Source organism: Macrotis lagotis, chromosome 6, assembly GCF_037893015.1.
Source record: "Macrotis lagotis isolate mMagLag1 chromosome 6, bilby.v1.9.chrom.fasta, whole genome shotgun sequence".
Lineage (NCBI taxonomy): Eukaryota > Metazoa > Chordata > Mammalia > Peramelemorphia > Peramelidae > Macrotis > Macrotis lagotis.
The window spans coordinates 71,238,045-71,254,970 of NC_133663.1; the positions used below are offsets into that span (position 1 = coordinate 71,238,045).

Sequence of the window (16,926 nt, forward strand, 5' to 3'; positions counted from 1 at the left end):
TTAAATCTTTTTTTTTTTTGCAAGGCAAATGTGGTTAAGTGGCTTGCCCAAGGCCACACAGCTAGGTAATTATTAAGTGTCTGAGACGTGATTTGAACCCAGGTACTCCTGACACCAAGGCCAGTGCTTTATCCACTATGCCACCTAGCCGCCCCCAGAAAATAATATGTTAAAAACCAGTTTAGACCTAATGGAAAAAAGCAAAACAAAAAAGGCAAATAAGGAGAAGAATGCCTTAAAAAGCAGAATTGGCCAGCTGGAAAAGGAGATTAAAAAAGCTCTCTGAAGAAAATAACTCCTTCAAATGCAGAATGGAACTAAAGGAAGCTGATAACTTTGCAAGAAATCAGGAAGAAATAAAAATCTTCCAAAAAAGTAAAACATTAGAAGAAAATGTGAAATATCTCATTGGAAAAACAACCGACCTTGAAAACAGATCCCAGAAGAAATAATTTAAAAATTATTGGGCTATCTGAAAGCCACAATCAGGAGAAGAGCCTAGACTTCATTTTTCAAGAAATAATACAGCAAAGCTGCCCTGAGATCCTAGAAGCAAAGGGTAAAATAGAAATCAAGAGAATTCACTGGTCATCTCCTGAAAGAGATCCCAAGAAAAACTTCCAGGAATGTTATAGCCCAATTCCAAAACTCCCCAATCAAAGAGAAAATTCTAAAAGCTGCCAGAAACAAACAATTCAAATACTGATGCTCCATAGTCAGGATTACACAGGATCTGGCAGCATCTACATTAAGGGCTCCTAGGGATTGGAATATGATATTCTGGAAGGCAAAAGATCTTGGTTTACAGCTGAGAATCAACTACCCAGCAAAACTGAACATCCTCTTTCAGGGGAAAAGATGAACTTTCAATGAAACAGGGGACTTTCAAACTTTCCTATTGAAACAACCAGAGCTGAACAAAAAGTTTGATCTTCTAGTACAGGACTAAGGTGAACCATAGAGGAAGTGGAAGAGAAGGACTAATTCTGAGGAACTTAATGATACTGAACTGTTTGCATTCCTGCATGGGAAGAAGATATTGATAACTCATATGAACTTTCTCATTTATAAGAGCTATTGGAAGAAGCATATATAGACAGGGCACAGGAAGGAGCAGAACATAATGGTATAATATAGTAAAAAGATGGAGTCAATGGGTGATAAAGGAAAGTACTGGGAGGAAGGGAAAAGAGAAGAAATTAAGAAATTTCACATTAGATTCAAGAAAAAGCTTTTTCAATGGAGTGGAATGGGGGAAGGTGAGGGGAAATGAGTGAGCCTTCATTCTCATCAGAAATGGCTCAGGGAGGAAATAACATACACACTTAATAGGGTGAGGAAATCTATCTTACCCTAGAGAAAAATGAGAAGAAAGGGATGGGATAAGGGGGAATGGGGGGGGGGGAAGGGGGGAATATATGATAGAAGAGAGGGAAGATTGTGGGAGAAAGTAATCAGATTCAACACACTTTTGGACAGGCCCAGGATGAAAGGAGAAAGAATAGAATAAATGAAAGTAGAGAGGGATAGAGTGGAGATACAGTTAGTAATAGCAACTATAGGAAAAAGTATTGAAGCAGCTTCTCTGGTGGACTTATGATAAAGAAAGCAACTCACCCCAGAGACAGAGCCATTAGCATCTGAACACAGAGAGAAGTATATATTTTTTTCTCTCTACTCTTGAGGTTTGTCATCTTCTTGGGGGGGAGGGAGGGGGGCTTATGTTTACTCTTATGTTTACTCATATAATACATTTGATTGACATCAATGTATAGCATGGAAACAATGTAAAGACTATCAGATAGCCTGCTGTGGGGGCAGGGAGGGAAGGAAGGGGGGAAAATTGTAAAATTCAAAACCTTACAAAAATGATTGGTAGATATTACTATTGTATATAATTGGAAAACAAATAAAATGTGAACAAATAAAAAAAATACTGCCCTCCCAGAAATGACACTGAATAAAAATCAGTGAGAACCACTTTTTTTTGGAATGTCTATGGCTCTCTGATTCTCGGTACAAAATGACAAATCTACAGACTATCTAATTTGGGTTTTATTCAATCTGTGACTTTAAGGAAGTGACTTAGACACTCTAAGTGAGGGACCTTAAAAATGCAAAAATTAGAGTTAATATTCTCCCACTTGCTGTTGTTACATGCAATTCCACTGGAGATCCCTCTGGGTGACTATTGCAAAGATGATTCTTGTCTCTCCAACTTCAACAGAAGTTGAGGAAGATTCAAGAGCACTCAGAAGAATATTTCTGACAACTTCTAGTGGCTGTTGATATAGGCAGGATATTAGATGTCCCTCTGACCATCACAGATATACATAAAGTGGTCTGGGGTTAAGTGTATTGTTTCCCAAAAGGGAGGTACACACAAATTGCAATGAGTACCCAAACAACACCATCTCTTTTTCTATTCCCAGGACCAATATGTCAGGAAGAGTGACTCCTAATATCCTACTGTTATCAAACAACCTCGAAGCAGCTCAAAGCCTTCTCCTATCCTGGCAGTGAGGGAGCGATACCCCAGTGTTACCTTGCAGGAATAATCAGTGGATTCAGTCATTTCTGAAAAATTGGTCTCAGAAAGCCCAGCTTGGCCTAAGACTTTAATCTTCTCTTGAATCAGAGGCCTGTGGGGGAGGAAAAATGAAAGGCATTGAGTGATCATAACCTGAAAGACACTATTGGTCATTTGAAACTAAAGCTGCCAATCTCCCTCCCCAAGGTGATTACCAGATACCTAATTTGTTTTGCAAATGTTGAGGCAGGAAGGTGACCTTGAACATAACTGCCCCTCTCAACTTGAATACTAATCCTTTGTGTATTTCTCATAAAATATTAGACTCAAATTCTTTCCAGTGGGAATGCCTAAAAAACACATTGTCAAATTGGAGAAAAAAGGAAAAAAAATAGAGGGCAGATTTTTTTTTCCCTCTGGATGGAACTGGGCTTTAAAGGCATGTGGCTCTTATTCTTTATCACTGTATATGCTCAGACTCTATTATGTCTTGAAATGTCCTACTCCACTGCCCTGCAACTATGGATAGAAGAGCTATCAAGAGCTGTCACAACAGAGGGCAATCCATTGGTCAAAAGTAAACTGGATGCCTTGGGCAAGCCACTTAAGCCCATTTGCCTTGCAAAATCCTAAAAAAAAAAAAAAAAAAAAAAGTAAACTGGACAATCTAAGTATAGCTATCCTTTATTACATTTATCCTAATTACCTATAACACAGTAATATTGTGACTGAAGACAAGACAAATATGGATGGGTGGGAGATCAGGCTATCTCTTTAAAGTAGGAGTTTTTAACCTTTTATTGTGATGTGAACCCTTCTAATAGTCTGATGAAGCCCACAGACCCTTTCTTTTTTTTATAAATGTTTATTTATTGACAGAAAACATTTTTTTTAAGTCAATGGGGTTAAATAATTTGCCCAAGGTCAGGCTGGATTTGAACTCAGGTCCTCCTGACTCCAGGGTCGGTGCCACCTAGCTGCCCCCAGATCCCTTCTTGAAATAACAGTTTTTAAATGTTTACAACAGAATACAAAGACTTATAGAGGAAACTAATTATATTGAAACAAAATTATAAAAATACATATAAAAAACCCTCCAAGTTCTTGAAGTCCAGTTTAAGAAGTTCCGCTCTAAAGCAGAGGTGGTAGTGGGTGGTTTTGGGGGCCCTAATAGTCTATCAGGATTACAAAAGGGAGGGAGCACGAGTGAACACTACAGGGTAACTCATTCAGTAGTAACGAGAAATGGAGCCAGTCTAAATATACCAGTAAGACAAAGAAACCAAGGGTTTTAAAGAATGGATGGAGGGCAAGAACCATTATAAGAAGTTAACATTTAATAATTTAACAATAGTAAGAAAGATTGGGTAGAGATAATTTGGGGACTTTGGTTAAGCAACAGACCAAATTCAAAGGCTATAAAGTTTTATTCTTTTCTTTGCTCCCCCTGTGCATGCCCCAGCCCTCCCAAATGTCCACAATGCCTTTAGATGATCTATTGAAGAACACATACAAGAAGGCTAGGACAGATCTAGAACCTAGACATAGAATTTTCAACCCATAGAAAAAAGAATCTTCAGGGGCAGCTAGGTGGCGCAGTGGATAGAGCACTGACCTAAGAGTCAGGAGGACCTAAGTTCAAATCCAGACGCAGACACTTAATAATTACCTAGCTGTGTGACCTTTGGCAAGTCACTTAACCCCACTGCCTTGCAAAAATCTAAAAAAAAAAATTTTCACTATTACATGCTGAGATTGATGAGATTCATGGCTTATTCTATAGAGTCTCTACCTTATAGGTAATAATGCTAATTGATTTTCCTCAGAAACAGTCTGAGAATCGGTATCATTTACTACTGAATGCATTCTGTTTTGGACATAAAGAATTCTAAAAGAAATTATAAACAAAAAACTATGTATATTTTTGTTAGATTGAATCCCTTTGGATTGTTAACAGCTTGAGGTTAGGGACTACATTTTTTTTTCAACCTTCGTAGTGCTTAGGATAAGGACCTCAAGGTCATCACTCAAAGCTAGTGAACAAGGTTGAGAATGAATGAAGAGAGAGACCTCGAGAAGTGGATTTTTTATAATAAATCCTCTACCAAAGAAAGTTCTTGGAGAATCAGCAAGCCATTCCACGAGTGTCATCCCCTGAACCAAACCAGATCATTCCCTGGGCTGGTCAATCCGTACCATAGGTAATCATCCGCTGTACCTCTTGCTACCAGGTAGTGAATGCTCACTGAGCTGGTCTGCCCAATTCGATGTACACGGTCTTCGGCTTGGATCAATATCTAGGTTTCCGAAAAGGACCCAAAGAGAAAAAAATTCCAAATCAATGGCTGCATGTGATAAATACTTTAAAAAAAAATCACATTTTTCTCAAAGAGCATTTACTGCTATACAATAAAGCATAGTTTTCTTGGCTACCATACTGCAACAGCATAGCACTTTACATAAAAGTACTCAGTCCTCAAGCTCTTGAGGTCACCAGGACAGGTATCATCATGTCCATTTTACAGATAAACAAATGGAGGCTCAAAAAGATTAAATGATTTGCCCAAGTTCACACAGCTAGTAAACAATATCCTGCCCTGGATCATTTGTTTTTTAAAAGATTTGTTTCAGTCATGATGTGTTGAATGGGATAAAAATAACTCCAATTCCCTCTATCTCCACTGAGATACACAGGGCATACTTTCTGGGGAGTAATGGCTAAATATATGGCCATGTGGAGAATCTAATGACCTTTTAGGAAGACTAGTTTGCCTGTAGGGCATTCTTTTTTTTAAAATTTAAAATAAATAACCCTAAATTTGATGGTGTTCTTTCATGAGTGTAAGGCCTTCAGAATCACTTGACTTACAAAAGTCAATCTCAATTATTGCAATTATGTTTTATAAATGCTACTTGGGCATTCTGAGAAGAAATAAGAATACTTTCTCAGAAGTTCTGGTGGAAATTTAATAGGGCTGAAAAGATTGCCTACCACAGGAGTGATAGACAGCCTTCAAAGCTAGGGATGGGACTAATGGGAATTATAACAGAGCTTGGATTTAAAAAAAAAATTAAAACAGTTAAAATCCTTCATACTTTATTGGCTGAAAGGATTGTTACAAGCCTTAGTGAGGTCTAAGAGAAAGCGCATAGGGTTGAGACAAAGACTCTGGTTAGGATGTGTTCTGCCTCTAACCAACCAGCTGGACAGTCTTAGACAGTAGCTGATCTTGGACAGTTTCTCTCACTGGGCCTTGGTTTCTTGAAGGTAAAATGTAAAATACATAAGTCTATGTATTTTATTCATCTATAAAATGAGAACTGGACTGGAGGTTCCTCATAGCTCTCTGAATGTCTATGATTCTAAATCTCTCAGCTAGCTGTGTGATTTTGAGTTTTCCCCATCTGTGAAGTTGGTTGAACTAAATGGCAATAGCCACTGAGGTCTCTTCCAAGTGGAAAATTCTATGTCTAGGTTCTAGATTTGTCCTAGCCTTCTTGTATGTGTTCTTTCATAGATCATCTAAAGGCATTGTGGACATTTGGGAGGGCTGGGACACGCACAGGGGGAGCAAAGAAAATAAAACTTTACAGCCTTTGAATTTGGTCTGTTGCTTAACCAAAGTTCCCAAAGTATCTCTACCCAATCTTTCTTACTATTATAGACTCCATAGACTCCATAGAATTCCTATTTTATCTGCTTCCTTGGGCTATTAGAAGGTAAAACAAGACAACAGATATTAAAGTGCTTTGGGAGGTTAAAAGATATTCCAACATAAAACTCAATCAAAATATTCTTATTTGTTTATATATTTATAATATTATCAATGGGATGCTCTCCATTATGTAAAAATATACAATATCTATATTATATATTAAATATATTTATATAGCATATTTTATTTCTTTATTTCTTCAAGCCTGGAGGATCATACACTCTCATGATCCCAGAGAAGATTAAAGAAATTCAGCCTCCCCTTCTCAAAATGACTCATTCCTTCCACAATGGACAGGGAAGCCAAGTCTTGGCCATGCCCTACCCCTGGGTTCCAGAAGAGCTCTGCAAACACCACCAAGTCAGCGGCAGAAAAGGTAAGCCCCATGTTGGCGGCTGTGATTGAGAGGACAGCCACGGCATACTTCTCCGACAGCTGGAACTGCTGGCACAGGGTCTGGCGGTCAGCCGAGGCCGTGGACCCATCGATACGGATGTGGCTGATGTGCTAAAGAGACAAGGAAAGACATGGATCACCCACAGGCCTCTTGGTCATATCTCCCTTGGGCTGGAAGTAATGACTATATTTTATACAAAGATAACTTCGAATAGTGCAAAAATGAATGTATGAAACCACTTCAGGGGATTCCTTATTTCCACTAACTGGGAGCTTTGCTGTTAAATTTCAGTTATTTCAGTCATGTCTGACTCTTTGCGACCCCATTTGGGATTTTCTAGGCAAAGATACTGGAGCAGTTTGCCATTTCCTTCTCCAGCTCATTTTACAGATGAGGAAACTGAGACAAAGTTAAGTGGCTTGTCCAGGGTCATATAGCTAGTAAATAAATGTCTGAGGTCAAATTTCAACTCAGGTCTTCCTGACTCCAAGCCTAGCACTCCATCCACTGAGCAATCTAGCTGCCCAAAGTGTTAACTATAGATTCAATATTTAAAATTTTAGAAAATAATATTAGCAGTATCAAACTTTTCTCAAAGAAACATCTATTCACAACAGATGGAACACCAAAATTTTATGGAATACAATTCTGGATGCACTGCTAAATTCTCCTGTTTTCAACACAATCCATCAGAATAGCTAAACAATTCAAATACATATAATTCACTTTTAGGAAAGTTACAGGGAAAGGGAGTGGGGGGGGGGATGGGGAGGGAGAGAGAGAAGTTGCTTCAATAATCCAAAGGAAGAGTACAACACCAAATGTACTACCACCCTTGGTGGACAGAAATTGTGCCTACCCTTTGAGGAGTAAGAGAGTCTCAGGGAGTCCTTTTTATTTATTTCAGAAAAGGAAAAACATATAATTGGAAAAGAAAAATAATCTATAAAGTGTTGCATCTAGTGAGACAAAGGAATCCTTTACAGGGAGTTCTGAAAGTCAAACACTTTGGGCTTCCATTAAACCATTTCACTTTTTTGGAGGGAAATGGTGCTTTGAGAACTTAGTAAAGATGCAAACGATAAAGAAGGGTGGAGGTTCAGTTTAAATGGCCTTTTGCCTAGCAGCCTTTCATTAGATTATAGTTCTACAGCTAGAAGGGACCTTAGGGGTCATCTAATCTAATTCCCTCATTTTATAGATGAGAAAACTGAGGTATAGGGAAAGGATTTGGTCAAAAGAGTATATGGAAGAGATGGGATTCCAACTGGTGGCTTTTAGCTGTTCCAAACTGCCTCTCTTCATTTTGCTTAGCAGCAATGAAAAGCAATGGAACTTGAAGTTCCCAGAGGCTGTCATTTCCTATTCCCTATAAAGCTATCTCAGTACCATGGTGAAAATGTTTAATAAAAGAAATTTGATAAGAGGGAGAAGGAAAAGGAGTCTACAAAGGAAGAAAAACATATGATAATGATTAAAATAGTTTTCTTTCCATGTTGTGAGGTGGGGGCATTTCTCTCCCTAATTTTGTCTTTTGCAACAACTTACTCAGCAAGAAAAAAGAATAAAGGAAGAATAAAGAAAGAATAGATGGATTCTTAGCTGAGTCCGTGAACTTAAAGAATATAATAATAAAACATAGCAATATTATTATAATAATTACTATAACTATATTATATTAATTATTATAAAATATTAGATAACATATAACACAAAATAAATATCATATATTTTAAAATATATTATTATTCAAATTGATTACAAAGGAAACCAATTATAAAGTATACTTATAGATAAGACATAAAATAAATACATAAAACATAAAAATATAATAAACAAATTATTTATAGAAAAAATATATAAATATATTGAGCTAAATATACATATAAATTATATGTAAATGAATAATAATAATAATAAACCAACATGATTGGTTTTCTTTTTGATAAATATAAATGAATAATAAACCAATATAGCTGACTTTCTGTCAATAATTGAAAAATAATAGGATTATGACTTTATTTTATTTTATGTACTTAAAAACTTGATCCTGAGAGGAGGTCCATAGGCTTGATCAGACATATTGCCAAAGGGATCTATGACACAAAAGAGGTTATGAACTTTTGTTCTAAAGCACAGCTTTAGGGTCACCTCATGATAGCCCAAAGAGGTGACCTCTCAAAGTCCCCTTTAAAATGTTGTGGCCAGCAAGAGAGCTTGAGCCAATGACTTCCAAAAGCAAAATTTGAGACTTGTCTCTCAAAATCTCTTTGAGAATACTTTTTATTAAAAAGCCATTCCCCAACTGACAAACAGTCAAAAGATATGCAAAGGCAATTTACAGATGAGGAGATCAAAGCAATCCATAGTCATATGAAAAATTGCTCTAAATCATTACTTATTAGAGAAATGCAAATTAAAGCTTCTCTGAGGTACCACCTCACACCTCTCAGACTGGCCAATATGACCAGAAAGGATAATGATCATTGTTAGAAGCATTGTGAGAAACATGGGACACTATTACATTCTTGGTGGAGCTGTGAACTCATCCAACCTTTCTGGAGAGAAATTCGGAACTATGTCCAAAGGGCAACAAAAAAATGTGCATACCCTTCAATCCAGCAATACCACTGACTGGGTCTATACCCTGAAGAGATGATGAAAAAGGGTAAAAACATCACTTGTACAAAAATATTCATAGCAGCCCTGTTTGTGGTGGCAAAGAATTGAAAATCAAGTAAATGTCCTTCACTTGGGGAATGGCTTAGCAGACTGTGGTATATGTATGTCATGGAACACTAGTATTCTATTAGAAACCAGGAGGGATGGGAATTCAGGGAAGGCTGGAGGGATTTCCATGAACTGAGGCTGAGTGAGATGAGCAGAACCAGAAAAACACTGTACACCCTAACAGCAACATGGGGGTGATGATTAACCTTGATGGACTCGCTCATTCCATCAGTGCAACTATCAGGGACAATTTTGGGCTGTCTACAAGGGAGAACACCATCTGTATCCAGATAAAGAACCATGGAGTTTGAACAAAGTCCAAGGACTATTTCCTTTAATTTAGAAAAAAAAAACCCTGATATCTTATTGTTTGATCTTATTATCTCTTATACTTTGTTTCTTCCTTAAGGATATGATTTCTCTCTCATCACACTCAATTTGGATCAATGTATAACATGGAAACAATGTTAAGACTGACAAACTGCCTTCTGTGGGGGGGGGGGGGGAGGAGGGAAGTAAGATTAGGGGAAAAATTGTAAAACTCAAAATAAATAAAATCTTTAATGGAAAAAAAATACTTTTTATAAGTGATGCATCTCTAAAAATGCATAGAAGGGAAGTTCAGAGGGAAACACAACCAAGCCAGAGAGCTTTGAAAATAATACACTGATTTTATTTTATGTTTAAAAATAAAGTTGTAAGGAATAGAAATGTATGGTTTCCTCTATCTTTTTGTTCTACTCTACATATGGAAATAATCTCTCCTCTTCCCCTCTCCTCCTTTTGGTGATCATTAAATAAAGAACAAAAAAGAATACTTTATAAGAACTTTTATTATATGATTTCAGAGAAGTATGGGAAGATTTGTATGAAATTATGTAAAGTGAGGTAAACAGAACCAGGAAAAGAATGCATACAGTAACAACAATATCATAAACGCAAACAACTTTGAAATGCTTAGGACTCTGATTAACCCAATGACCAACCACAACTCCAGGGATTTCAGGATGAAGCATGCTACCCACCTTCTGATAGAGAGATGGACTCAAGAATCAATATATATATATGTATGTTTGTATGTAAGCATATATACATGTGGGCATGTGTGTATGTATTTGTTAGCATATATTACATATTTGTCTGTGTGTATGTGAGACATGACTAATTTGGGATTTTGTTTTGTTTGACTATATACACTATTTGCAATGGGCTTTGATGGGCAGGTCGGAGGTAGGAAGGGAAAAAATTAAAGCCAAAAATGAAATTTAAAATAATTTCAAAAAGAAAAACAACTATTACAGACTTCCATTTAGGTCTACAGTCACCTGAATAGCAAGCTCTGTATCTGATTTTACTGCTCCCTCACCTTTTTCTCCAGTTTATCACTGATGGCATCCAGGACGATCTTGTGGTGAGCAAAGACTAGGAGCTTCTCTCTCCCACTTTCCAATAAATCCAGGATATATTCACTGCATTTTACAACAAGAACAGAATTTTCATCATGGAACTGTTCATTTGTTGAGAGGTGATCACTGCTATGGAACAAGGCTAAAGAATTAGACTGTGGTCCAGGCCTGGGGGCTTTTGGGTCTCTCTGACATGGAGCTCTCTGGTGATAACATCTTAGTTGTCATGCCTTAGCTAGCACCTTCTCTCAGAAATCAAAAAAGCAGATAGCAAAAAGTGGTTTAATAACCTTTAAGGAGAACATAAACTAGAAAGGTACGCTGTGGGGGCTTGCTTTCCTTAAGTGGTTGGACCAGTGACAGACAGAAGCTTTCTGGAAGTTTTGTTCTTGGCAAACAGAAAGTGGTAACAATGAAGACACACAAAGGGTATCAAGATCTAGAGGCTCCTGAAATTATCACCCAGCTTCTTTGTTAGCTAGTGGAAGAGAAAAGGGAAAATGATCTGAAGATAATTCCTCCTTTTGATCTCTCAATTTTCCCTATCCCTGGTTCCCTTTGATTAAATTGTAAACTCTTTCAGAGCTGATACTCTTGTCTTATAAATCTCTCAGCAGCACCTAATGCTGTACCCTGTGCACAATAATAGGTGTACAATGTTGGCTGAACAGATGCCCCAGAACAAAATTCAGTTGTGGTTGGGTGGATGAGCAGCCAGATCATTCAAACATAGTTGGGGAAAATCCCTCAACTTTGTGACCCTAAGTTTCCTATCCTTTTCATAGTGTTTAGAGTTGGGAAGGGAAGTTACAGGTAATCTAACTACCTTATTTTATAGATGAAGAAACCATAAAATCTATAAAATAAAGTAGTTAATTATCTGTAAGTTCTCTTCCCAGTCCTAAGTCCTAGGATAAGAATTGAGGACAAAACAGTTCAACCAAATCAGCTCCAAAAGTAAAGCTTTCTCCTTCTTTCTAGCTACTTAAGAAAGTGCTGCTGAAGAGTTTTTAAGTCATGAAGCCCTTCAGATTGTAGGCTCCCCCTGATGTACTGGCCCAAGTCTCTCTTCCCTAGTTCATCTGCCTGGCTCCTGGATCCCCTCAGGTACCTTGTCCCACAGACTCAGGTTCCCATGAAAGGAAAGACAGAAAGGGTAAGAGGCAGAAATATGACATTTCTTGAAGGTTCTCTGTCCGGTTTCCATTAGGTGGAGGGTTTTTAGGCCACACGTATTCTCACAATTTCATTCTTAAGAATGATAACTATCTTATTCTATACAAGTCAAGTTATTTTGAGGCAAACGGTTGAATTAAAAACTTCTATGGGAATGAGGTGGCTCTGGGCCCAGGGCCTGGGGAGAGAGATACCAATATGATACCAGGGCTTGTAGGTCATTAGCTTGGGAAGGAGAGAACACACATCCTGGCCATCTGGTGCTCAGTAGCCTATGAGAAATGGGACAGTGGGAGTGATTCAAATCGGTTTCTAGCAGATAAGTTCCCACACTATAAAAACCACATCTGGAGTTCATTAGGATCCTAATGGTGTCATAAATGAAAAGGGCATTGTGCAGAGGGTGAAGGAGAACTGGGGAAAACTCACTGGCCTCTTTATGGAGCTACAGGTACAAATAACAAGGAAAACTCTCTCCTCACCTGAAAAGATGGAGGGAGAGGTCATTGGGGCCAAGAGAACTGGTCTTGGGTGATGGGAAGGGCAGACCCTGGGGGCTCCTCCGTTTATCCATTGATAGCAGCCCTTCCAACTGGCACTGGCACTACAGTAAATTCACCATTTCATCACTTGGACCATTATGGCTTCAGTATTTTGTGTGACTTCTAGCAACAAAAAGCAAGCCAAATTGCATGTTGACAGAACACCCCCAACTTTCTATCATACTGAGAATTAAAGAGTGTGGGTTTCCTCCTCTTTTTAAGAGCTGAAAATGGGGGAGGATTTAGAACAGAATGACAAAGACAGGTGAATAATTCCAAGATAAAATTTTTGTTGCTTGTGGTTTGTGAAGCTGACTGATTCTCATTCCCTGTGAGTTAATGGTAATTTACTCTTTAGGTCAATACCTTGTCTGCCTGGGATGTTTTTTGGGTTTGAAAAGGTCATGTGTTCCAGAGAGATGAAGGATCAACAAAAAAAGAGTGTCCACCCATCTTGCTCTTAACTTGAAGACTGGTGTTTCCTTTAATCTCAGGTCTAAACTGGGTAGGTGTAGAGAAAGGGAAAGAAAGATATGGGGCAGATAATAAAGATGCCATGGGGAGTTTCTTTTGCCTCTTCTTGCATCCCTAGCATGCTTAATAAATATTGATGGCTTGCTTGATGGAGATGGCAAAAGGGAACTATGACAAAGAAAAAGGTAAGGGAAAGAGACATAAGCAGATACAAGACTGAACGACTTGAGTTTCCAGAATCATTGCTGTTAGATGGTCCTTGGAAATGATAAGTTATCAGTTAGCTCCTTCCCCGATACCTGCTCCCCTCACTGCCCAGGCTGGTATCCTATTCTGTCCCAGCCATGGCTAGGTCTACTAGATCCTTGACCCATTGCCTGTAAACAAGAATCACGGTGACAGCAGATCCCCACTCCCAGCCTCTGAGTTGGAACAAGACTTCCCAACAGCAGACACTGAAAGCCTCAGGATTGCATCACCAAACCAGCCAGAAATTGCAGCAGTTGGCAATATGCCAGCTATGTCTCTTCTAGATGAAGGCATGGTCACCTAACACTTGTTTTCAAATGAAGATGGAATATTCTTTTTTTGTGTTTGTTTTTTTTCCAAGGCAAAGGGATTAAGTGACTTGCCCAAGGTCACACAGCTAGGTAATTAAGTGTCTAAGGCTGGATTTGAACTCAGTTTCTCCTGACTCCAAGATCTGTGCTCTATCCACTGTGGAATGGTCTTTAATATGAACCAAACCCAATGATGCTTGCTGAACACTTACGAGGCAGGTTGGATTTTCGCTTCCGCTGTTCTGTTGAAGAAAAGGAGCAGGGCTTCCTTCTGCTGTCGCTTCTGTGGACAGAAAGATCTGGAGTTTAACATCTGCCTAGATTTCTGGTTCTGGGATGGGTTGATTTAATCATCTTTGCTGTATTATTGATGTATTATTGATGACCAACTAAGGCAGAGATACAGCTGCCACCTTCCTTGGGGCAGTCCTCATGATCTGTTTTACACTTTTGCAAGAGTTTGTTGGTTGGTTTCCTGATTCAAGTCTTTCCCAGTTTGAGTTCAGCCCTCACTCAGAGTCAAAATGATTTTTAAACTGCAGGTAGGAGCAGGGGTGTGCTGACAAGGAAAAAAAATGTACCCATGATTGTGTACACTTTTAATCTGCATTATTTCATAATGCACTTAATAATGTAGATTAATGCATTATCAACATTTTTTATCCATCATTTAATAAATAAAACAATCCCTGATTTATAGCAACTGCCAATTTCTGAGGCATAGAGACTCACATGGTTCTTGCAAGATAGTTTGAGTTGATTCCCACAAACCTGAGTACAACTTTCTTAATTTCCCTGCCTCCAACCCTTCAAAAAATTCCATTGGCTCCCTATCACTTTTAGGATCAAACATAAAATCTTGTTTGGCATTCAAAGCATTCAAAACTTGGAACTTCCCATCTGAGTCTTCTTACACCTTCCTCCCCACCTGAGATCAGGTGACACTAGTCTTTTGCTATTCTTCACATACAATACTCAGTCTCCCAGCTCCAGACATTTTTACTGGTTGAACTCCATACCTAGAATTCTTGCCTTCCTCATCTCTGAATTCTAGGCACCATATTAAGTACTGAGGATGCAAGGAAAAAGATGGTCCCTCTTCTCAAGCTGCTCAGGAGCTACTCTCTCTTCAGTCTTGGCTAAAATCTTACCTTCCATGTTCAACAGGAAGCCTTTCCCAATCCCCCTTGATTCTATGTTTTTCCTCTGTGTGTGTGTGTGTGTGTGTGTGTGTGTGTGCGTGTGTGTGTATCCATCTTGTTTGTACATAAGTTAATTGTATCTTTTCTTCTCCATTAAATGATAAGCTACTTGAGAGTAGGGGCTGTTTTTTTTTGCCTTTCCTCAGCACTTAACATGGTGCCCAGTAGATGGTTAGTGTTTAATAAATGCTTATTCTCAGAGGAGCTAAGTGATACAGTGGATAGAACACCAGCCCTGTAGTCAGGAGGGCCTGAGTTCAAATTTGACATCAGACACTTAATAATGACCTTGGGAAATCACTTAACCCCACTGCCTTAAATAAAAAAAAAATTTAAATGCTTATTGTCTTGATTTGAAGACATCTAAGTTGTCCTGCTGGATCAACACATTTTGTTTATTCAGATCTCAAGTACTAGTAATGATACCAAATCCCCTTAGGAGAGTATACTTAAGAGTGGGAGAAAGATGACATGCAGAGACTATAAAAAAACCATCAGAAACACTTAGATTATCATCATATATTGGAGAATACCAATCCTTCAGTATTGTTTTATTAATTTTAATCCTTGGTCAACTCCTTCCCCCACTAAGTACGAAATCCTTCCTCAATAAGGTAGCTTAGACTAACTTGCGTTTATTTTTCTATTTTTTTTTGATAATCTCTTACTTAGTATAGTGGTTTACACTTAGTATAGTAGAAATACAAATTATCTCATTTGGCCCTTACAGTAACTCTGTGAAGACAATACAGCATGCATTAGTTCCCATTTTGCAGATGGAGGAATTAGGTCTCGGAAATTGGAGGCACTTTAGTGGAAGACCTAGGAGGACTTAAATCCATGTCTTCTAACTCCAAATTCACTGTTCCTTTCTCTACACTTAATGCTGTACCTTTAGGAATTCAATAAGATTAATCCAAGGCACAGAATTTTTTTTAAATGTCAGAAATTTGAATCTATTGCCAAGCAGTTGAGGGATTACAGTGGAATAATTGCCCCCGAGGAGGAAGTGTGGCCAGGTTCCATTTTTCAACTATTGGTCTTGCTGATCAAAAAATGGCTTTAGACAAAAGTTGATTATATTCAGCTTTGCTCCAGTCTGTGAAGCAATACCTATTATTTCAGTGGAGATATAAAAAAGCCTTTCATTATACATGATATTTTATAAATTGGCTGCTTCACCTTGGCTTCTGGGATTTAGAGCTTTTTAAAAAAAGTCTTCTTCCCAGATGGAAGAGCATGAGACAACAAAGAAAGAATGGATTTTTGACAGGTTTGCCAGGCTCTGTTGGAACAAATGTGATGAGCAAAATTGCAGGGAGATTTTGGACTTTAAAAAGCTACTGTAAAATAGAAGGTGGGATAGGGAATAGTCTTCTCTAGATTCATAATGGCTCCTTATTCAGCCAAAACCCATGGATATCTTCATTTTTAACCTATTCAATACAGAATCTCAGTCCTTCATTACCGTCACTAAGAGTCAATATTCCAGTTGCTCAAATTTTCTGGGGTGCAGGACTAAGTACCCTAAAGAAGGACATTAATTGATCCAGTCCCTGCTCTCTGGAAAACTGTAATCATTAAACTTTCATAAGACCCTTAGGAAGTGGGAGACATCACCTAATAAACCTTGGTATGATCAAATGATGATTAACACTTAATAATAGGTTGGTTGATGGATTGCAGGTATCCCTCTGCATGATAATATGAACTTTATGACATGTCTATATATGTAGATATAGTCTCCCCCCAAAAAAAAAAGTTTTTTAAGGGCAGAGTCTGCTTCATTTTTTCCTTTGTGATGAGTCCTGGGAACCCTGAAGCAGCTGGAGCTAGTAGATAAAGGCTAGGCCGGGAGCCAGGAAGATCTGAGTTCATATCCAATTTCAGGCACTTCTTGGCTAGGTGACTCTAGACAAGTCATTAATCTGTTTGCCTCAGTTTCCTTATCTGTATAATGGGGATATTAATAACCCCTATCTACCAAGGTTAAGAAGACCAAATGAGGTAATAATATTACAGCAATTAGCACAGTGTCTGGCTCACAATAAGTGCTTAATGAATTGTATGCGTTTGTTTTTCTTCCTATTTAATAACTTTTTGTGGATGGCTTTATTTATTTTTTCTATCATGGGTATCTTTTTTTTGGTTGTCTTCATGTGTAGATCTATGTTGCTAGAATTAGGTCATAAA

The 16,926-nt window shown here is 38.1% G+C and overlaps 1 protein-coding gene across 1 annotated transcript in view; it reads right to left on the reverse strand.

The window, feature by feature from the left end:
• Positions 1-16,926, reverse strand: part of SMARCAL1 (SNF2 related chromatin remodeling annealing helicase 1) — an 87,975-nt gene that overhangs the window by 6,887 nt on the left and 64,162 nt on the right. The window contains exons 12-16 of the mRNA XM_074191413.1: positions 13,744-13,814; positions 10,740-10,842; positions 6,571-6,753; positions 4,727-4,827; positions 2,546-2,642 (exon numbers count right to left, since the gene is read on the reverse strand). Coding sequence (XP_074047514.1) covers positions 2,546-2,642; positions 4,727-4,827; positions 6,571-6,753; positions 10,740-10,842; positions 13,744-13,814 — 555 coding nt within the window. The remainder of the gene's footprint in view (positions 1-2,545; positions 2,643-4,726; positions 4,828-6,570; positions 6,754-10,739; positions 10,843-13,743; positions 13,815-16,926) is intronic.